The sequence below is a fragment of the Octodon degus genome, unplaced genomic scaffold (genome assembly GCF_000260255.1).
Source record: "Octodon degus isolate 3935 unplaced genomic scaffold, OctDeg1.0 scaffold00186, whole genome shotgun sequence".
NCBI lineage: Eukaryota > Metazoa > Chordata > Mammalia > Rodentia > Octodontidae > Octodon > Octodon degus.
This window is the reverse complement of record NW_004524762.1, coordinates 1,198,759-1,221,219: the sequence shown is the minus strand read 5'-3', so window position 1 is coordinate 1,221,219 and position 22,461 is coordinate 1,198,759. Positions and strand designations below refer to the sequence as shown.

Below are 22,461 nucleotides of genomic sequence, written 5' to 3'. Positions count from 1 at the left end.
CACACACACACACACACACACACACACACATAAATAAATAAATAAAATTTTTAAAAAAGAGAGAAAAGTAACTGAGACAATATGTATCTATATATCTATATACGGAGACAATATATATCTATATATCCCTTTGGGAGTATTTGTAGTTGCCTCACTACATCATGACATTCATAAATCATTAATAACATTAATGACACTCACGTACATGTTATTCAAATTATGTCAGTTATATTCATGTTCATGACCCACATAGGATATAATGCTATAGAAATGAACACTAACTTTTCTCCATTGCCCCAGGCAAACAAGGTCCCATCCTTACTAAAGGTATAAATTTTGCAGTTTTTCCCAGATTCCCTGAAAATGACAAAAAAATATAATAAAACATTAATGCTTTTCAAAAATATGATTACAAAGACTACAGTCTATTAATTTATCTATTAATTTATACAATCTATTATTTTATTAAAAACACTAATCCCCTGTAAAATATTTCCCTTGACTTGAACATGGGACATGTGCCACTTTCTAAAGCAGTTCTGAAATTTCTTTTTCAAGTCTTTCATTGGTTATATGTATTGTCGCGACTGCCTTGATTTTCTCAATAAATTCAAACCCTTTCATGGTCTTTTTGACTTTGGGAAAGTTCAGAAAACATTCCACAAAGCTTTAGCCTGTGAAAATATCTTTTTTAGACTGCAGTACCAACGACCACTGTAAAGTAAGCTGGAAACTGACTTTATTCCAACAGATTAATCTTAAGAGACAAACAGACCTATTTTGGAATAAATGGTTTGTGTGGAAACCACAAAAATATAACTGAGTTTGAAAGTTACCAGTTGTCAGCCCTGATTTTACAAAGACTGAAGGATTTCAAAAGAAGATTTTATGGTCCCAGATCACCCACATAGCAGAACAGTGACGGACAGAATACATTCAAGTGGCCAACCAATGTCCCCAGATTTGAAGGACAAAGCCTATCAACTTCTCACTTATAAAGACAGAACTTCTAACAATAAGAAAATATTCATATTAAAGGTCAATGTAGGATTCTGTACAGCATTTGTGGAAATCCAAATACTTTTTTTTTTTTTTTAAATTTGGTTGTTACAGGGTTTCACCATGCAGCTCAGACTCATGGTGATCCTCCTGCTTTCAGCCTCCCCAGCACTTGGATTATAGGAGCGTACCACCATGCCCACCTGGACTCTGGCTGGCTCTGCCTGTCCTCAGGGCGGGGCTGGCAGTGTGGTGCCAGGGATCAAACCACAGTCCCCACGCTTTACCTAAGTGTGCCTAAGCAGGCGCTTTAGTCCACTGAGCTATCTCATTGACCCCAAAGTCCAACTACTTGACAATAATACTGTTATCAAGTAGCCAAAACTTTACAAGGTATGTAAAAAACTTGCAAATTTTTCTCATTCTTTTAGATAAAACTCTTCCAAACCAAAGGCCTGAACTCAATTACACTAGTGCCTATACTTTTCCTTAGTATCATTTCCCTCCATTAAAAAAAAATAAGTTTTGGGGCTGGAGAGATGGCTCAGTGGTCTAAAGCACCTACTTAGAACAAGCTTGGCAAGGCATCAGGGATCACGGTTCAATCCCCCAGCACCACATGCCAGCCAGCCCTGCCCCCTGGTGGGCTGAGCTGGCCACACACACACACACACCTCTCTCTCTCTCTCTCTCTCTCTCTCTCTCTCAAATAAATAAAAATAAAAATTTAAAAAAAAAATAAGTTTTGGCAACTGTGTCCAAATCTGAAAATATTTTTTTTCATAAAGAATATGTACTTTTTACATTTTCTGTCAATATTATATATTATATCCTACAAAACAAGTTTTTTACTTTGTTGTTTAAAATGTACCAACTGTAAAAGCAGTTTAGAATGTACTTATATTTCCTACAATGACACTTAACAAAATAAACCATACCTTGGAAATACAGTGCTTTCTGTAAAATGTGGTGGGCCATTTACCATGTACAGTCCTTCTGATCCTCGTACTAAAGAAATATAATGGAAAGAACCACAATGATTTAGCTACCAAAAACTCAATTCTGTTTTTTTTAAAAAGCCTTCAATATGTTAAAGAAATCATTATACAGTGTTCATTGTACCATAAATGTTGACACTAAAAGGCACACTGTCTTACCCTATTACATGTTTCACTACTGAGAAAATATATAACTTTTATAAATAAAAACAGGTCACACCTATAATCTCACCTGCTTAGGAGGCTGTAGCAGGAAGACTACAAGTTTGAGTCTAGTCTATAGTCAACTTAGCAAGACCTTGTGGCAAAATAAAAAATATAAAGGGGTGAGTATATAGTTCAGTGGTAGACTGCTCTTAGATTTGACCGCCAAGGTTTACCCAACACAAAAAAATTAAGTCTCCCCTCATTCTACATACAAATGGGAGTGCTGTTTTAGGGGACATTCAGCATGCTAAACCCAATTGTTAGAAAGCTCTCACAGGGCCCCCACACTTTCTAGCTAGGGAATACAGAAAGTAGGGGTACACCCAAGACAACAACAGGCAAAAAACATGCTGGAGGAAAGACAGTAAGTGATGCTAGGAAAGCTGGTTATACACATGCCAAAGACTGAAGCTAGGCCTGTACCTCTGACCATGTATTAAACTAAAATCAAAATGATGCAAAAGTCTGAATACCAAAACTGAAATACTTAACCTATTGGAAGACAAAATAGGTAAAATTCTTGGAGACACAGGTGTATACAAGGACTTTCTGAACAGAAATTCAGTTGCACAAGAAATAACATTAAAAATCAACGTATCAAATTAAAAAGCTTTTTTAAAATGAAGGAAATAACCGACAGTATGGGAATTTTTTGGTTTGTTTTTTTTTTTTGCTAGCTACTCCTTAAAGGACTTGCAATTTCTCTAACATGTAGAATATATGAAGAACTCAAAAAAAAAAAAAAAAAAAAAATGCCTCCCAAAACATCCAGCTAAAAGAATGGGCAACTGCAATAAAAAGAAACTGCACAGAAGAAGTATTCAACAAACGCATGAATAAAACATTCAGCACATCTGCCATTAGAGAAATGCAAATTAAGACAATACTGTGATTTCATCTTAATTACAAAGAATGGCAACCTTCAAGAAAACAAGTTAATAAATGCTGGTGCAGGGGAAAAGGAACTCATGTATATTGTTGGTGGGAATTAAATGAGTACAATCATTATGGGAGTCAGTATGGAGATTCCTAACTAAACTAAATATAGAAATTCCATTCAACTTAGCTATTCTCCTTCTAGATACCTTTCTAAAAGAGTTAAAGATACCGTATCATAGCGATATATACATACCCATGTTTATAGCAGCACAATGCACAACAGCAAACACTTGGATGTGGCCTATACGTTCACTACTAAATTAAAGGATAAAGAAAATTTACTCGACGGGCGTGGTATCCCATGTCTGCAATCCCAGCTCTTGGGAGTCTGAGGCAGGAGGACTGTAGCAAGTTCAAGGCCAGCCTGCACTCACAAAGTGAGATACTATCTCAAAAAATCACAACCCAAAACAAAACAAAACAATAAACAAGAAAATGTGGTACTCATTTATAATGAAGTCCTACTCTGCTATAAAGATTAAATTTGATTTATAGGAAAAGGGATTCTTCTAGAGACCACCACAATGTTAAATGATATAAGTCAGACATACAAGCTTAAATATCAATGGTTTCTCTTAAATGAGAAACCCAAGATATGAATAATGAAGTAAAAGATAAATAATAGGAAACAGTGATACAGAGGTCTTTTACAATGAGAAAAGAATCAATAGATGGAGGGTATAAGAAGAAAGGATGAAGGGGAAGTAAAACAAAATGTGATTCCCAACTCTCCCATATGGATATAATCATTGTGTACCATGTACAAATAAAATTAAAATTAAAAAGATGAATAAAAAATTTTAACTTTCATTGTCATAGGTACAACAAAGGCATATACACTGGGGTTTGAATTGACATGAACTCTGGCAGAGCTAAGTTTACAATGGGCTGTGAAACCTTAAACGTATCACTATCTTCGAACAGTGCCTTAATCTGTAAAAGGGAAATGCTGGAACACGTATCTGTATGCTTCATATAAACTATCTTGGGGGCCAGGAGATAGCTCAGTAGAATAAGCGCTTTCCTGGCAAGCACAAGGTCCTGAGTTCAATCCCTGGCACTGCAAAACAAAACAAAACAAAACAAAACAAAAAACCAAAAAAAAAAACCAAAAAAAACAAAAACAAAAAACCCAAAAAACCATGAACATAACATGTATTTAAAATTCTTAAAACCATAAGATAGTAACATATTTACACTTTCTAAAACTAAGACAACAAATACAATATGTTCATTTACTAAGCCCTAATGGTAGTAATATCTAAAAAATTAAGTGAGGACAAAGTTCATGACTAAATAAATATGTGGGGCATTCATAATACTCTTTTAAATGGCTGAATCTAAAGCTGACCCAAATAAATTAATTTATTCATTCAACTAATGTTTATGGGGGGTGATGCAGAGGACACCTAACTCCTAGGTCCTATTTATACTTAGCATTGTATATACAATAGTTAGGAAAAGCACTCTTGTGCCTGACTGCATAAACTCAGCACATAGTATCATTTTTTTTTTTGTTTCCTTTCTTTGTTTTGTTTTTGGAGACAGGGTCTTGCTCTGTAGTACAGGCTGGCTTGAAGACACTATGTAGCTTAGGCCAGTCTCAAACTTGTAGCAATCCTTCTCTCTCAGCCTACTAAGTGCTGGGATTACAGGCATGCACCACCACACCCAGCTTCACATTTATCAAATTAAGCAAATATATAAAACTATATAACTTAATTTAGTACTACAAAGGAAGATACATGGTTCTATAGAACACATGATATGAAGTTGACATACAAATCGATCAGTGCCTTAGTTACTTTGTTGTTTTTAGGACACAATACCCAACACCCACAAGTTAAAGGAGGAAAGGTTTATTTTAGCTCCTACTTTGTACAGGCTTCAGCCTGTTGTCTACTGGCTCCAAGGCAAGGTCACATGGAGAGGTGCATGGCAAAGGAGAAAGTCTTGACAAGGCAAGCAAGAAACAGCCGCAGCAAGCTTCCCCTTCCCTTTCATTCCATTCAGCTACAAACAAGCCTCTTGCTTGGTGCAACTCACACTCTGGGTGGGTCTTGCCTCTTCAATAAATCTATACAGTCCCACCCAGAATTGTACTAATCCAATCAGTAGACTCAGCAAGTATCACACAACCATGATCTAGTTGATCCCAAAAGCCCCACATGAAAGCACATGATGCTTTGGGGAACAATTTATTTTTTATTTTATTTTTAGTGGTTTGATTTTTTTATTATTTTTAAAAGAGAGTACAAATGAGAATTAAGACAAAAATTACAAGTGATACAGAATTTCACTTAAAGTAATATGAATTTCACAGTATTTGTTGTAATACATAGTATTGTCTTTCAACTCGCTAGTCATATTATCACATATATGCATGTCTATTTGGAAGAAGAAAGAAAAAAAGAAAAATGTATAAGAAAGTAAGAGAAAAAATAAAAACAATTGAAAAAAGGAGATGAAATAAATTAAAGAATTGCTTCTTTTCACAGACTAGTAGAAATGCACAGTACACTCTATATAAATAAACCATGAGTAACTCCTATGCCGAAACCAGGAGAATGAATAGCAGTTAATTTAATAAGCTAAGAGAACAGCAGTAATTTCAAGAACTCCATGGAAAGAGAACTGACAGCATCAGAATTGAATGCAAAGCCCTGTGTAGCTGCAAGATGAACCTGGAAAAGAAAATAAGGTTTAGTCCAAGGATAAATTAAGCAGTGTTGGTTTGTATCTGAAGGATGTTGGGAAACCTCAAGTGCTTTAGGCAGACTATTAAATCCAGATTTGAATTTTGAAAAAGCCAATCTCATACACCACAGAAAATGAGGTGGTAGGGATTAATAATAGATATGAGAGTTTTTTAAATGCTTCTACAATAATCGCACCAGAGATTATAGAATTTGGACCAACAATTGAGACAAAAATTGGGAAATAAATATGCAATACTAGAAAATCAAGAAGACTTGGTGATGTGTTGATATTTTATCAGCTAGAAGTCTTGCTACCAACAACTCTATAGAAGCTGAATAAAGTTTTATCAAGGTCTGAGGCTACCATTATATCTGCTTCCTTTTTTGGTAGTTATTCACAAATCACTTACTCTTCTTCTGGTTATTAAAAAACTACGAAAACTGGTAGGTAGAGCCAGTCTTGGCTCCAATTCTAATCCCTATTTCCTTTCTCTTCTCAAGAACAGTCAAGAGGCAGTTATCAGAACACTGATATTCTATCTAAGAATTAAATAGTTCAAATTTCAGATATTTGATGGTCCAAAAGCCCAGCAAATAATCTAAAGTTACAACAAAAACAAAAGAACCACTAATAAACAAAATCTATGCTTTCATGGAACTACCAATTTAGTGAAGAGATAAAAAAGAAGTAAATGTACAACTGAGCAATGAATTTCTCGTTAGACACTGACAAGTACAGCACTGGGTGCCATATTTTCCTCATATATAAAACACGAGATAGAACTATCTTCCAAAACAATTTGTCCCTGTAGATAATTTTGCCTAGAATAGAATGGAGCCCAGAAAACCACTGCATATTTCAAAATCCAAACTCCTTACATTACAGCTTACAAGATTTTATATAATTTGGTCTATATATAGCTCTATCATGTGCTAGCCATTACAGATTTTTAAAAATCTCTCACTGCATTAGAGATAAGCATTTTCTGAGATTTAAAAATGATAAAATTGCTTTATTTATTTATTGTGGTGTTCTGGAGTGAACCCAGGGCTTTATTCATGCTATGCTAAGCTTTTGCTCTACCACTGAGCTACATCTCCAACTCTAAAGTTTAATTCTTTAGTCTTCTTATGACAAAGTGAGATTTCTCATGACCAAATCAATGATGTGATGCAATATTACATATGACTCATTACAATTTAGAAAAGAATAGGTCATTGGTAATACTAGAAGTTTTAAACATTTGAAGTGTTAATAAAAAAAGGAATTTCTCAAGTTAGGGAGTTTATTTGACCAAATTACAGTATACCTTATCCCTACTTACATAACATTTTGTCAGCATAATAAGATTTCTCACAAACTATAGTGGAATCCAACACAGGAAGAATTCTCTTTCAGAATTCATATATAAATTTAAGATAACAAAATGGCACATTTTCAGTGCAGTCCCAATGAAGCTGCAATCTAATTGGGAAAGGCTAATGCACCCAAGCTCTCTGTTCTATTAATCTAACTGCAGCTATATTCCAGAATTCATAAAGGTAGTCTTTCTCAGTAGAACAGTAGGAATTCTCAGGGTATCAAGGTAAATAGCAGAAATTTTTTTCACTTTAAAAATCTGTATTTGACTGGAGGGTTAACAATCTAAGTTTGCAGAACACAATTAGAGAAAAAGGAGGGCCGCAAGGAAAGCCAACATTTTAGCCTTAGCCTTCGAAGGTCAATTAAGACTCAGGGCATATGAGAACTTGTACTGTAACGTCACGTAACTCAGTAGTGTCCCAAATTTTCTGATCAAGGAGATTATGGGGCCAAAGAGGAAAGTGATTGATGATGTAGTGTGCCTAAGGAGAGTCACATGGAGAGAAAACATTCTCTCAGGCTTTCACAGAGAGCACATTGGCCAAGCAATGGCCATGACTCATCACATGGCTGACACTGACAAAGGTTCTACAATCTGAGGTACAGGATCTTAGCATAAATCCTGAGGGGACTTCATTGACCTTATCAAACCCAAAAGCTACAACTCTTGTTGCATAGGTCCTGCTTTACCTTGATCTTAACCATCTAGCAAAAAAGTATAAAAACAAAGTATAAGAAGTAAAGCCATGGTGTTATGTTGAGCTGTAGGGGACTCAGGTCAACAATTTCTGACATTGTCAGGAAGCGGAAGACCCAATACTATTATGGACTACTGGACTCTTAGAATACTTTGCTGAGTTAACACACCTATAATATTCAAATAACGGAACTTAACAAAAAAAGGGGATACAGATAAATGTCCATTTTGTATCTGTGTATTCAAAGTGGTTGGGATAGATATATAGTTACATTCTCTTAATGAATAGAGGGATTTGTTCTAATAGTGTTTGTAAATAGGATATCATGTCTGCATCGTGTATAGCAATTAACCACTAGGAAGAATGTATGCAATGTGTTAATTATTGAAACTGTCCTGCCAATTTGGTTTGAAATTATCTCATTGCTATTTGTTTCTCAATAAAATTATAGAAAAAAAAATTAAGCAATGAGGCAATGCTGTATCCTTGAACTAGCTGGAAATGAAGTATAAAAGTCTCTAGGGGATGAATAGACTGAAATGCTCAAGGTATTTGGATATAGTTAAACTTGACAGACTTTGGTAGGAATGGGATGTTTGTTAATTGACAGTATTATAAGGAGCGACTAGATCAATAACTTTAATGTAGTTATGTAGATTCCCCATACATACACTATGTAAAAGAATTTTCTCAGAACTGGGGGGATTTTTTTTTCCCTATACATACTGGAAACAGACCAGCAGGTTTGAAACAAACTAGGTTTCCTTGAATAATTTACTTTTTGTATCTGAATAATATACCTCGTGGATTATTTTGAAAATTAAATGAGTTAATGCACTAAGAAGGCACAGCAGCAGGCCTTGCACAGTAAATCCACAGCATACTTGAGTGAATATCAGAATTACTCGGGGAAATTTAAAAAAAATCCAGTGTCAGAGCTTCTTACAAACCAGTCAACATCAGAACTTAGGTCTGCATGCTAATACCTACCATCTGAGCAATCACATTGGACAGCAATGTGCAATATAAAAACCACAGTTGAGTAACTGTCATCTTGTTCTTTTAAATGTGTGCCACTTCTTGTGTCTCATCAATTGTTATTATGCTCTTTTCAAATTAAATTCAAGAACAGAGTAAAAAGGACAAGAAAGACAAATTAAGGTTTACTGAAATTAAACTCAGTTTACTGAGTTAAAAAAACAAAAAAATAAAAAATAAATTAAAAAATAGAAAGTCAGACAGACAACTTTCTCCATGTTCTAGAATGGTTTTTCCACTTTGAGCCATAACCAAATATAAGGATGATATATCCTTAGAATCTGAAGCTCAGAAAAAGTGTAATAAAGTTGCCTTCTACCCCCACCCAAAAAAAAATCTGTATTGCAGACCTTTGTCCCAGACTAAGACAGGTGGGAACTCCCCCCAGTAGTGAGAAAAATAAAATGCATTTTATCCATACTTTTTCATGCAAATTATTAATTCAAAAACCTAGAAGTCAACACTTGGCATTTTAAAAGCCAGTGTAAAGTGCCATTCTGTTCTGTTGAGGTAATATCCAAAGTCTGATATGGTCTCCAATTCTTGTTTTAGTACATTTCTGAGAGGAAAATCTTGAGTCAATTAATCAACAGCTTTTCAATACGTGTATGCTCACATTCTAAATAAACCCAAAAGTTACATTTTCTATAAATTTATACAACACTCCTAAAAAATGATAAAATTAACACAATACAGGATAGATCAGCAATTGTCAAAAATCATAGCTGGAAGAAAGGTCATATTGTAAGAGAATACCACAATAGTTTTTTGAAGGAACAGTTCTATATTCTAATAGTGCTGGTTGCATGAATCTATACAGATAACACTTCTTAGCACCTATGTATATGTACAAAGACATACAGGTAAAATCTGAATAAGGAATGTAGTTTAGTAAATACTACTGTACCAGTATCCATGTTAACAACATACCATGGTTCTAACAGTACTGTATACGTTGTTATCATTGGGGAAAGCTGGGTGAAAAGTACACCTAACTCTATTTACCATTATTGTGACTTCTGTGAACTTTTCCAACACACACACACACACACACACACACACACACAGTGCTTAGTAATTGGAGTTTAGGGTTTCCTGTGGTCGATTGGTCTGTGTGTGTGTGTGTCTGTCTCTGTCTCTGTCTCTGTCTGTCTCATTTTTTTGAGACTGGGTCTTGAACTCTATATGTAGCCCAGGCTGGCCTTGAACTTGCAGAGTACTCATACTGCCTCAGCCTCCCAAGTCATGGGATTATAGGTGTACCACTATGAATGGCCACTATGATATTTTCATAATGCACGGAACATATTTTGATCATATCTCTCCCTTTTTAACTTTTCCTTTTTTTTTTAATTTTATTTTAGGGAAGGATTTACAGGGTGTTCAGGATCTCACTACTAGTAGTGATCTACCTGTTTACAGCCTCCGAAGAGTTGGGATTACAGGTGCACGCCACCACACCCAGTCTCAATTGCTGTCTCAGCACACCCCTGGGGCGGGGCTGGCACGGCAGACCCAGGGATCAAACCCCCAGCCCCTGTGCCTGCTTGCAGGCACTTCAATCCATTGAACTATTTGGTCAGCTTTTTAACTTTTCCTTATGTTCCCTTTTTCCTCTAACCCTCCTCCTGTCTAATAGTCTCTCTTCTACTTTCATGTCATCTTTTTTGTTCTAGATCCTACATAACGTGCAATACTTGCCTTTCTGAGTCTGATTTAGTTTTCTTAACATGGACTAAAGTTTCATCTATTTTTGTTTTCTGATTTCATTTTTCATACTCCATCATGCATATGTACTATTTTCTTTATCCATTCACTTCTGATAGACACCTAGGCTGATTTCACGTCTTGGTTATTGTGAATTATACTGCAATAATTGTGAATTATACTATGGATATCTTTATAGTATACTTACTTTAATTCTTTTGGGTATATACCAAGGAGTGCTATAGCTGGTTCATATGGTAGTTTTATCTTTAGGTTTTTACAGAACCTCCACATTCATTTCCATAATGGTAATACTAATTTACATTCCCATCTACAGGATATAAAGGTCCATTTTCCTCCCCAATCCTCACCATTACAAAGTCTTAAATTGTATCAATTTTTTCTTTTAAAAATCACATGATTTTTGGTAGTGATTCTTTATTCTCAATATGGCAAGAAACTAAATCAATTCAAAGCTTTTTGTGCTTGAGAATACTGGACAATATGTAGAGTTTTAGTCAAATATTGAATAAACCAAGATTCTTGTACTATGGCAAAAATACTCTATGAGACAAAATACTTATAAAAGCTACAATGAGAGTAGTTGTCAAATTAACCAATGTTCTTTGTACACAATGTTTTACAAGAGAATTTATAACAATCACATTGGATCATTATAGCTTTATTCATACATATAAATTACTATTTAAAACAATTACTTTTGCTGTGGACATGACCATAAAAAAATTTCCCACTAGGTTTTCTGTCTGCTACCTTGTTAGCAATCAACCTGTTGGGAACATTACATTGCCTAGGTGAACACCGTACAATATTATTTACAACTGCCATATTTAAAATTATTGCTCACCACAAAGCATGCTTAAGATCTTTCCAGGTTTGGCTTCTCTAGTTTGTTCTATGGGGGGAGGGGCGGTGTAATGGGTTACTTCAGATCTACCTTCCTTGTGCTTTGCCAGGCAGGTGCTTATGCCGCTGAGCTATCTCCTCCAGGCCCTCTAGTTAATTATCAATGAAGTATAAGACCTAGGCTGCTTCCAGAACTCACTGATGACTCTAATTATCTATCATATAGGACAGATGGGATGGCTGGAATAAGCTTCAGGTCTTTTTAAAAGGGCTACCCTGAAGACAGCCTCATTAAAGTGACCTTAATGAGTATTAAATCACATGAAATTTTCTTTAAATAAAAAATACACTTAAGAAATTAAAAAAATAAAATAAAACAATTACTTTGTTTCCTATTTCCCTAAATTGAAGCCTTAGCATGAGAAAGTACTCTAGGTTTTTTTTTGGATCTCTCCTTTGCTAGATAATCAACCTGAACAACTTCCCCACACAAATTTAAATCAATGGATATAAAGTTTAATGGGAAAAATTAAAAATCAAGTTCATAACAACATAAACCATATTACAAGTTAATAAAAGCAAAAATAAACTTGGCTTCAACAAATTTTTCAACAACTGTAATAAATATTTCCAATTCATAATATGGAATCCATTTTAATTATAAATGTCTGAATGTAATACAGAAAATGGACTGTGAAATTAGCTTCACAGTGTATTCACATTTGGTGTGACTGCTTCTGATGGTTTAGTCATTTAATCAGAGGGCCAGCAACACATTGTAGTGGAAGAAAATACAGAACTCAAAAGTTCTTTATTAACATAAATTCCAGTTTCACACTATCTGTTTATAAACAATGATTATGTTAAATATTGTAACTACATATTATCATTTCTAAAGGTACCAGCCTTTTCAAAGACTCAAGTACCATTTATTGCTCTAGGAGAAAGAATGATGCAACTGGGTTTCAACAAGCAAGTGTCCTATGTTAAACACAAGTTGTAATAATTTTTAAAATGTACTTTTAAAAACTTACATTTGCTGAGCTACATATCAATTTAGGAAAATGACTCAATTTTGAATAATTATCTCAGTACCTTCAACTAAGCAAGCTGCTAATATGGATTTCATGTTGCTTTACATTGCCTCAAAGTAGGCTCTTCTTTAGGAAATACTCAATTCCTTTAAAAATCAACTAGAGGTGAAGATATAACTGGTCCTAATGTTCTGATTCAAAGATGGGTAAGAGCCAAGCCACGCTAAAAATATTGGATCTTGACTTTTCTTGGGACTACTGGCAAAAATATGCTTTCTTTTGGAGCTGCTGAGCTGGTTGACTCTCAGCTCAAAAACGAATTTAAGAGGGAAGTTAAGATGCTTGGGATAAAACAAAGCAGATCTTTGTAGTCATGTGAATACCTAAAACTAGCAGTACTAAAGCTTTTAAGTTACAGGAGTTACAAAAAAAAAAAAAAAAAAAAAAAAACCTTTTTCACCTGCTTTGGTTTTTTTAGTATTTTCAATTAAGAGTTGTTGCTAATAAAATTTACCAGATAATCTCCAAATTAGTTTTATAATCCAATGAGTCTAATTTTTTTTGACACAAGGTTTCACTGTGGAGTTAAGGCTGGCCTTGAGTTCACTATGTAGACAATGCTGGCCTTGAATTCCTGGCAATCCTTCTGTCTCAGGCTCCTGGAGTGCTGAGACTACAGGCAGGGGTCACGACACCTGGCAAATGAGTCTAAATTCATAAAAAATATTGGAAGTTAAAAAAAAAAATCTAAACTGAGAATGTTTAAAAGATTAAGTAGTGTACTTTAAAGATAGGAAATGGACAATTAAATGGATTGATCTAAACACAGTCTTGGCCTTGTCTATCAGCAGTATGGTTGAACCTGATAAAGTCCTCTCTGGAACTCTTAAGAATATGAGGATAAGAAAAGAAAACTGATTGGGATAACATAAGGTCTTACAAACTGCCCGCTTGTAAGCATTTTAAAAAACTGTCATCCTTGATTAATTTAACTGTAAGCAACGAGCTATTTGTTACTTAATTTCTCCATTAAGCATTCAGGGTGCTTATTGTTTACTAGGTTCTGGACTAAGTATCTAACACCAAGAAGTTTGGAGTCTAGCAGAAGAGAAAAATATCAGAACAAGTAGATAATTACCCCATGTGGTAAGTGAAAACAAAAATGCTACGCACACAAACAATTGAGAAGTGGGAAGAGTGAGAACAGGCTTCACGGAACAATATTTGAAATTAATTTTAATAGATAAAGAGATCCGCCAAATCAACACAAAAAGGCTAGTGCTAAACTGAACTGCAGACTGTTTAAAGGAATTTATAAACAAGTCAGGAGTGAAGGTAAAATAAGTAGCCAAGGCAAGGAATTAATGTTTAGAAGCTACTCCAAAAGTATAAAGGGATCTATATGCTATTATGCTAAGTAGAATGGAGTTTATAGTATAATATTCTCCCCTTTTAGAACTATCTTAAAGAGAAAATTTGCCAGATTCTAAAATGTGCTTTTACTAGTTCTACTGACTATTTAGTATTAAAAATTCCAAGTAACACAGTTACCTTTATGAAGCTAGAGAAAATACATAATTATATAATCATGCTATTTAGTCTCAGCTTGACATATGACCTATAGATTACAGTAACAAGTTTGATAAATGTTTGGTGAATGAATTGTAGCAGTCTGACTAAATAGGAGAGAGTATGGATCCTAATAGACGGGCAAGAAATAGAAAAGCTTTTCAAATTCAAGTCTCAGGGGCCAGGGAGATGGCTCAGTAGAACAAATGCTTCCCTGGCAAGCGCAAGGGCCTGAGTTTAATCCCCGGTTCCGCAAAAAAAAAAACAAAAAAAAAAAACACCAAATTGAAGTCTCAAGTAGACATTCTTTCCCTTAGTGACTTTTTTTTTTCTTCCTTATAGTTATCATAACGTAACCAAAGATTTCTTCCTAACTTAAATAAAAAGATCATAGCCATATCCTGGTCCAACGTCTGCTCAGGCACTGTACAAGACTAAGTTTATCTTCTTCAACTCTACAATCTACCTGAGCTTTGAAATCCCAGCAGTCTTTTACTGTTTTGTTTCTAAAATGCTCACACCTAATTCAATACCGAATATTGCTCGATTATTCCTATCACGCTCACCGATACCACAACCATCATTTGAAACCTACACCATCACAGCTTCACTCAGCCTACTGAGTTCCACAAATATCCTCAGGGAAGGAAGCAGAGAATTGGTAATGTCTTGAACTCGGGTGTACTTAAAATGTTGTCACATGTTTAATTTATGTTATTTTTTTGTCCAGATCATAAAACCAAATGGACTAACTAGGCTCCACGCAAGGTCAGCAGCGCAACGCGCGCCTGCAGGGCTCCCGTTCCGGCGATGGGGCAGGGAAGAGCGACGGGTGGGCTAAAGGGAGGGACCCTCAGCGAGCACGGCCTTACTTCCGACCGTCGCGCTCGGCCAGAAAACTAATCGTCTCTTTCCGCAAACCACAACAAACGGGAGGTCAGACTCCAAGGCTCGAAGGGCAGTTTTCAAGAGAAAAGACACAAGATAAACTACTCAGTAGAAGTGCACTGTAGAATCTCTGTGTAAGAGTCTCTTGCTTATGCAGCACTCACCTGTCAACAGCGGCGTGGAGGGCGCCATCTTATCCCGGAAAAGGGAACCCCTACGCCGGGGGGAAAGTTCAACAAGGGCCGAACCCGGCCCCTACACGTCTCCTCCGGCGTGGAGCGTGCGGGTCAGCGCTTCCGGGTCGGCCGCCTCGGGGCCCGTCCACTTCCGGTCGCGGAGCGCGCATGCGCGTCTCTGGCACTCCGCTCTCCCGGAGCACGAGGGCCGGGCCAGGGCGGGTGCGCCGGCTCTCGCCGAGCCTCTCCAGCGGGCGGGGTCTGGATTTCCGCGGGGCGGAGCTTTCCCAGTGCTGACGTTGGCAGCCGAAGCCCGAGCAGTTCGAGGCAGCGGGCGGCACTGTCTGGTTCCTGCGTTTCCTACCTCTCGCGCTCCACGCTCCAGCCCCGGCCAGCCCAGCGGCGCGAGAGCGTCCCGGCGGCCTGTCCTCTTCCTCCCGAGCGCCCACCTCGCCGGCCGGCCGGTCGGTCGCCGTGGTCGGCGGCCCGCGCCCCTCCAGCGCTCAGCCCCCGCGCTCGCCGCGCCCAGGCCCAGCGGCGGCACCTGGCCCGGGAGCCTCCTCGCTCCGGCGGCGCGGGCACCAGGAGCGGAGCCTCCTGCGAGCGGGGAGAGGCGAGCGAGCGAGTCCGAGCGCGGCCGGACAGGTGGCAGCGCCGAGAAGATGGTCGCCAAGCAGCGGATCCGTACGGCCAACGAGAAGCACAGCAAGAATATCACCCAGCGCGGCAACGTCGCCAAGACCTCGGTGAGGAGAACGCGCGCCCCGCCGCTCCGCTCCGCCCCGCCGCGCCGGAGTTCTGCCCGGACCCGGCCGACTGGGCTGCCGGGACCGAGAGCCAGATGCTAAGTAGAGGGCTCGGGACCGGAGGGCCACCTGGGAGGGAGCGCAAGGGCCCGTGACCTGGCCCGGCGCAGCCGGGAGTGGGAGCCCGCGGCCGGGTGGGCTCTGTGCCCCTGAAACGGGACTTTTCCTTTTGCAGAGAAATGCCCCCGAAGAGAAGGCGTCGGTAGGACCCTGGTTACTGGCTCTTTTCATTTTTGTTGTTTGTGGTTCTGGTAAGTGTTTTGAGGGGGTAGGGGGCTGGCCGAAAAGTTTGGGGTGATGTGATGACAGACCATTAGGGAGCCCTGTAGCGAAATTCTCCACCCTGTTTCTTCTGAACCAAACACTTGTCCCACATATGCCCTTAGGGGAGTGCTCCAGAAACTTCTCCCGTGTGCTCACAGGAGATGAGAAAAGAGGTCAGATCTTTGGTAATGATCACGGGGACCTCTGGAAATGAGAATTTAGACTGTCTTGCAGCCCCATTATCAGTGCTTTTACAGAGAAACTTGGGAGCATCATGAACAACACTTCTTAGAATTGAACTGTACCGCAGTCTTGACATCTTTATGGCAAAGATTGCATATACTTTGGAAAGTTTAGCTCCTACAGACAATGCCCTATAGAGGAAGTATACCTGTTGGGCAAGTCAATTTCTAAGACAAATGCTTTTAGGTTAAAAGAAACATTTGACATATGGTAAGAGAAATTAGTTATGAGGGAAGCCTGCTGTTACAGTAACAGATTCTTGCTTCTGGAAATGTATTACAGAATGCCTTTTTTCATTTATCATGAAAGTATGCAAGATGTTAATATTGATGTAGATGATTCTGTTTTCAACGTTCTAAAGTTAATAAGACTTCTATTTAGCGTTTCTTTGCCTTTCTTCTAAACCTATCAGTTGGAAGCTTTCTTGTTAAATGGCTAAGAGCCAAGCAGTTTATATAACCTAAAGATTATTGAATTTGAGCTGTGTGAGAAAGAGGAAATATGTATGTTATAGGCCAGGCCATTAAAAGGATGCTTAATCATTTAAGGATAAACCAAAATAAATACTGTGCTATAAAAACCTGTGTGTTTTGGTGCTTAAGTTATTCCCTACTGACAGTCTTTCCTTGATACTTACACATACAGTTCAGGGAAGCTAGGACTCAAGAATAATAATTTGATCTAGGGTTGTAGCTTCATGTTACAGGACTTGCCTAGCATGTTCAAGGCCTTGGGTTCAATCCCCGACATAGCTCTTGTGCACTCTCTCTCTCTCCCTCTCATACACACACACATACAGGCACACACGATAATATAATAATAATGGTAACTCCTTATAGGCATTGATTGTTTATTAAGATAGTCCTATCTTCACTTACTATACTGAAGGTAGGTAGTATTTGCAAATGATTATAATTTCAGATTCTACAACTACTTTATTAGATACTTTTCAGTTACTGGATCTATTTTATTCAAAGCTTATTTTAATATTTGTTCTTTTTCTTTACAGCAATTTTCCAGATTATTCAAAGTATCAGGATGGGCATGTGAAGTGATTGACCTTAAGATGTTTCCATTCTCCTGTGAATTTTAACTTGAACTCATTCCTGATGTTTGATACCCTGTTTAAAAACAATTCAGTAAAGCATCCTGCCTCAGAATGACTTTCAAATCATCCTTATGTGTCATTCCAAGGTTTCTTCACAAGTCATTCCAGATTTTCTAGTCCATACCACAGTGCCTTGCAAAAGCACCATATGAATAAAGCAATAAAATTTGATTGTTAAGCTATAGTAGCGGACCCTTATTCAGCCAGTAAAGAGTAAGATTTTTTTTAATGTGATTATTAAAATAGTATGCAGTATGGGTAATTAGATTAAATCTGTGTAGACAGGGTCTAGAGTTTATGAACCCTAATATGTAAATGAAATTAGCTTAATGTAAAATTTGGAATCTTGAAGTTTTTGTATAGCTAGGCACTTTATTACTATTGAGTTGAAAGCACACTCTATTATAGGGCCATGTAACTATCCTGTAATAAGGTGCTTATATATAAATGGAGGAATTACACAGCCTAGTTTTGCCACAAGCATTAGCAACTAAAATTTTTAAAAGCTAAATGCATAATATAAGTGAAGTTGCTTATAGCTACATCTATTTTAATGTTATTTCTGTTACACTACCTTGGATTTTGTATGCATGAGTATAGTTAACCTCAGATCCCATTGTAAGAAAAAAACTTAGTTAAGCATTTTATAACCTAAGCAGTTACTCCAGTTTCACTAAAATCTTCCATGGTGGAGTAAAGGCAGGAAAGTATTGTTTATATCACACTGATTTCACCAGAATTATTTTAACATATCAAAGGGGTTTACTACGTTAGACAAAATTTTAGGGAAAATACTAAAAATGGATGCCTCATCAACACCTACTGTTGAATCCAGTGTGCTATAAGACGGCTTAGCATGTTTAGTAGCACTTTTAATACCAAAACAAAATAAAGCACATCAACTAATGAATTATTCTCAGTTTGGAAATGCTTTTTCTGAGTTTATGATTGAAATTTCCTTAGGATACTAGATACATCTCACTAAAGTGGCATTTGGAATTAAATGGATTTACTGATAATGATCAGTTCTTGGTCTTGTATGATTTTATAGGTTGTGATCAGTTTTTCTTTTTACAAATAGGGTAAGGGTGATAAGGTAGGTTTTGGGTTTTCTAATATGCAAGTTCGTTAAAACTGCAAATATTGGCTATTAATACACTTAGCTGTAATTTAGTGCAAAAAGCCCAAGCAGTATCTGTGTATTAATAATTGGAACAAGGCTGTTTGTTTGCTTTGTTAATTGCCTCAGGATATCTTTTATTTTATTATGTATATTTTTTGGTACGGGGAATCTAACTCACGATCTTGCGCTTGTCAGGCAGGCACTGTGCTGCTGAGCTGTATCCCCAGTCCAGGATATCTCTTTTAAATAAGCTTTTTAAAAAAGAGGAACAGAAGGGAAATCTACCTAGTCTACACACAGTGAACCTTATAGGGACTTTAATACTCTGAAATATAGAAGAAAGTAAAAGAGTAGTTAAGGACAGTGTATAGGAATTTAATTGCTCAGATAAGAAAGGAATCAGCTGACTTTAGGGCCAGCAGGTTGTTTTTTTGTTTTTGTTTTTTAAACTGATTTGTTACCTGCCTTTCTCAATAAATCCCTTTACTTATTCCTCTTTGAAACAGATCTTGGTTAATTCTACTTTATTATAACTAAAATTGAAAGTTAAATGCTCTAAAGTTACAGCAGGTGCCTTATTTTTGCTTTCAATTCATTCCATATCATAATTCCCCTTGGTTTACTATAGTAATTGGCTAAGTTTTTTTTTAACTGTACAATGTTTTGATTAATTTGAATGTTAAATTGCTATAACCAGCAATCATTTCATATATGTAAAATTGCATTCCCTTTGTACTTCATATGTAATTTGCCAGTTGAGTGCATTTTATATTCAGGTTGAATTATGCATGTTTGAGCAAATGAGAGCTGTGTCTATTTGATTTACCATTTAAAAATAAAGTTTCCTGAATATTTGATGTTTTTCTAAAAGAAAATGACTTAGAGTTCTTATCTGAGTGTACTTTTATAGTTAATAGAAAATTATTTTAAAGAATGCTATTATCTTGTACTTAACAGAAACAGTACCTAGAGACACAGATATAAGGTTTACAATGAAATGGGTAGCCTGAGAAATACATTGAAAGCAAAATGGATTAAGTCCCTCTCCACTTAAGATATACGCATCCCATTATCCAAGTCTGGTTCAAGGAAAAAGCGCAATTCTTTGATCTGCCTTTCCAGTTGAATTTTGTATTTCATCTAATGCAGAGCACAGTATGAGAGATAATTTATTGAGGTTGTTTCCATTATCCAGTAACTAATTTAACTCTGGTATATTTTAATGCACTGTCAGTTGTTTCATTGTATTTGTCAAGTTGTATCTGTTGCTGAAAATGTGGTCATCCAAAAGAAGAGTTACGTTGTAACAGGATGCATTATAACGGGATTTGACTTGCATTAAAGAAATGTGTACTTGTATACTCAACTGCAGGGCTGCGCCCCTTCTCCCTGAGGTGCTGGAGTTGTGTTGTCACATCGTTGTATAAAGTTGTATTAGGTTGTTGGACTCATTAGTAGAGACACTAGGAAAACTTCGTTGTGCTTTAGCGTCTACACAACTTTGAACATCATCAGATTCTTCATTTAGAGATTGTTCAGAAGTTTGATTTGCCTTCACTTTTTTAATATTTTGTTTTTGTGCTGGGGACAGACCCCTGGGAGTCACACTGGGCAACTGTTCTACCACCAAAGCACACCCCCAGTCCTATGATGCAAGCTGTAAGTTTAGTCATTGGTTTCTACAGCAAACTCCACATCACTTCTTTAGAGCTTTTCATGTCAAAACCTACTTCACTAACTAGTACTTAATCTTCTAGTTGTGTTAGGACATGTCTAGATGGAAAGAGTATTAATGAACAGTAGAAGACTAGAAATTAAACTGAAGGAAAGAAAGTCAGCTTTGATTTCAATTCCTAAATTCACAGAAACAAGGCCATGGGAAATTAAGTACAGCTGCTTCAATTCACATGCGAAGCACACACTTAGTGAGTACTGAGTAATGTGGTAGATGGAGATAGCGCTGTGGTACCACCTCTGATTGGGGATCTATCATTCAAGTGTCTCGGTCTAGGACAGAAGCAACACAACTGTAAGTGTGGTAATTGTGGTATTTCAAAGAAAAAGTAAATCAGATAAATGGTGTTCACCATCATAAGACTTCTCAGGGCAGAAACTAGAACTGAAGTTTGATTCACTTTATCGAAGCCATAGAAATGATTGCAAAACTTACACATTTTCATGAGCATTTTGTTTCTTTTTGAAAAGTTTACTTTTTTAAATTGCCAGTTTAAAGAAAAGTTAATCTGCCCTTTATTTCTTTTGAAAATGAATTTATCCTATTGATGTTTCTTGTGATAAAAAATTGCAAAGGTTGGGGCTGGGGAGATGGCTCAGTAGAATAAGTGCTTCCCTGGCAAGCTCAAGGGCCTGAGCTTAATCCCCGGTTCTGCAAAAAAAAAAAAAAAGAAAAAAAAAGCAAAGGTCAAATTAGTGATTACTATTGTGACATTCAAGATGTCACATTTTGCTAAAAGTCTCTTGCTGCAACTTTTTATTTTCCTTTACAGTTTATAATGTATTAAGATTAAAAACCATTATAAATAATTATTAATCAGTTCAAAAAGTTACATAGTATCTATACTTTTTTTTCCTGCTATGGGATGCAGATGAAGTAAATCTGCTAAATTAACACATTCAATATCATATAATGGGGCTGGTGATAGGTTGTTCTATTATAGGGAAAGTCAAACAGGATGAGAATTGAGAAGTGGACGTGCTCAACCCCTTTACATGTGAGGACATGGCCTAAAGTGGTAGGGATTTATTGGTATCTCAGTGGTCCCCAGGAGAAAATGGCGAGAGGATTTAGAAAATAAGGGCAGATCATGCCTGACTGGCAAAGGACCCCTGAACATGAGAAAGGACTATTTATACCTTTGCAAAGTTGGCAAGACACAATGTTGCTTAGTGACTAGTAGCCCACAATGTTCAGGCAGGAGAATGTTTCTCAAGACTGAGGTAGCTTGGCTGCTTTAGGCAATGAGGCCTCATCTTGCCCTCCCACATCCGAGCAATTCCAGCTTCAGCAGCTCCCAACAAGTTATCTTTCTTAATACCAAAGAACCAATGACAGAGCACAGATTAGGAAATTGGGTTTGTAGGAACTAAACTAGCTTTAAAAAAAACAAAACAAAACAAAAAAAAAACCTAGCTCTTTGGTATGGTGAATGCCAAGGAATTAAAATTTTTTAAAAAACTTTTTTTGCCTTGATGTATTAATCTCTAGAAGCTCCATGAGTTTTCCTTAGAAGTGAAATCTGAAGATTACCGAACTTGAGTGGTTTTCCAACCCCGTTGGGACCCAGGAAGTCTTTGGCCTTGGTTTCTGAGACGCTTAGTGACAGGACCCAGCCTGCCTCTCCAGCCTGGCCCTTCACGGCTTCCTCCCCTGAATTGTCCTATCCCAATTATCAGATACCTTGTAATTTTTAACTGTTTTGTTTATTTCCCCTACATCGTAATGCTATCTATCTTTTCAGATTCTGCTGTGATTTCACTTCCCCTTTAAACTTCTCTCGTGCCATAGGAGTGGGAAGCACTCTAAAGACTGAAGAGTCTGGGCCAGTTGCCATGTTATTTTGTTTCTTAGTTTCTCAACTCAAGATATGGGATCCTTAAAGATCAGAGCTAGCTTGCTTGCTTGCCTGCCTGCCTGCCTGCCTGCCTGCCTGCCTGCCTGCCTGCCTGCCTGCCTGCCTGCCTGCCTGCCTTCCTTCCTTCCTTCCTTCCTTCCTT

The 22,461-nt window shown here is 37.3% G+C and overlaps 2 protein-coding genes and 1 non-coding gene across 3 annotated transcripts in view; 2 read left to right on the top strand and 1 right to left on the bottom strand.

Moving 5' to 3' along the window:
• The window catches only part of Eif2a (eukaryotic translation initiation factor 2A), a 38,758-nt gene extending 23,485 nt beyond the window's left edge, over nt 1-15,273 (bottom strand). The window contains exons 1-3 of the mRNA XM_023704086.1: nt 15,171-15,273; nt 1,938-2,007; nt 283-357 (exon numbers count right to left, since the gene is read on the bottom strand). Of these exons, the coding sequence (XP_023559854.1) occupies nt 283-357; nt 1,938-2,007; nt 15,171-15,198 (173 nt within the window). The 5' untranslated portion in view covers nt 15,199-15,273. The remainder of the gene's footprint in view (nt 1-282; nt 358-1,937; nt 2,008-15,170) is intronic.
• On the top strand, nt 11,342-11,453 carry LOC111813417. Its single transcript, XR_002818690.1, has one exon. It is a non-coding gene; the product is annotated as a small nucleolar RNA SNORA32 (small nucleolar RNA).
• Nucleotides 15,274-15,407: 134 nt separating the features above from the next.
• Nucleotides 15,408-17,781, top strand: Serp1 (stress associated endoplasmic reticulum protein 1). Its single transcript, XM_004643920.2, has 3 exons — nt 15,408-15,928; nt 16,164-16,239; nt 17,505-17,781. The coding sequence occupies exons 1-3, from the start codon at nt 15,845-15,847 to the stop codon at nt 17,543-17,545; spliced, it is 201 nt and encodes a 66-aa protein (XP_004643977.1). The 5' UTR covers nt 15,408-15,844; the 3' UTR covers nt 17,546-17,781.
• Nucleotides 17,782-22,461: the final 4,680 nt, after the last annotated feature.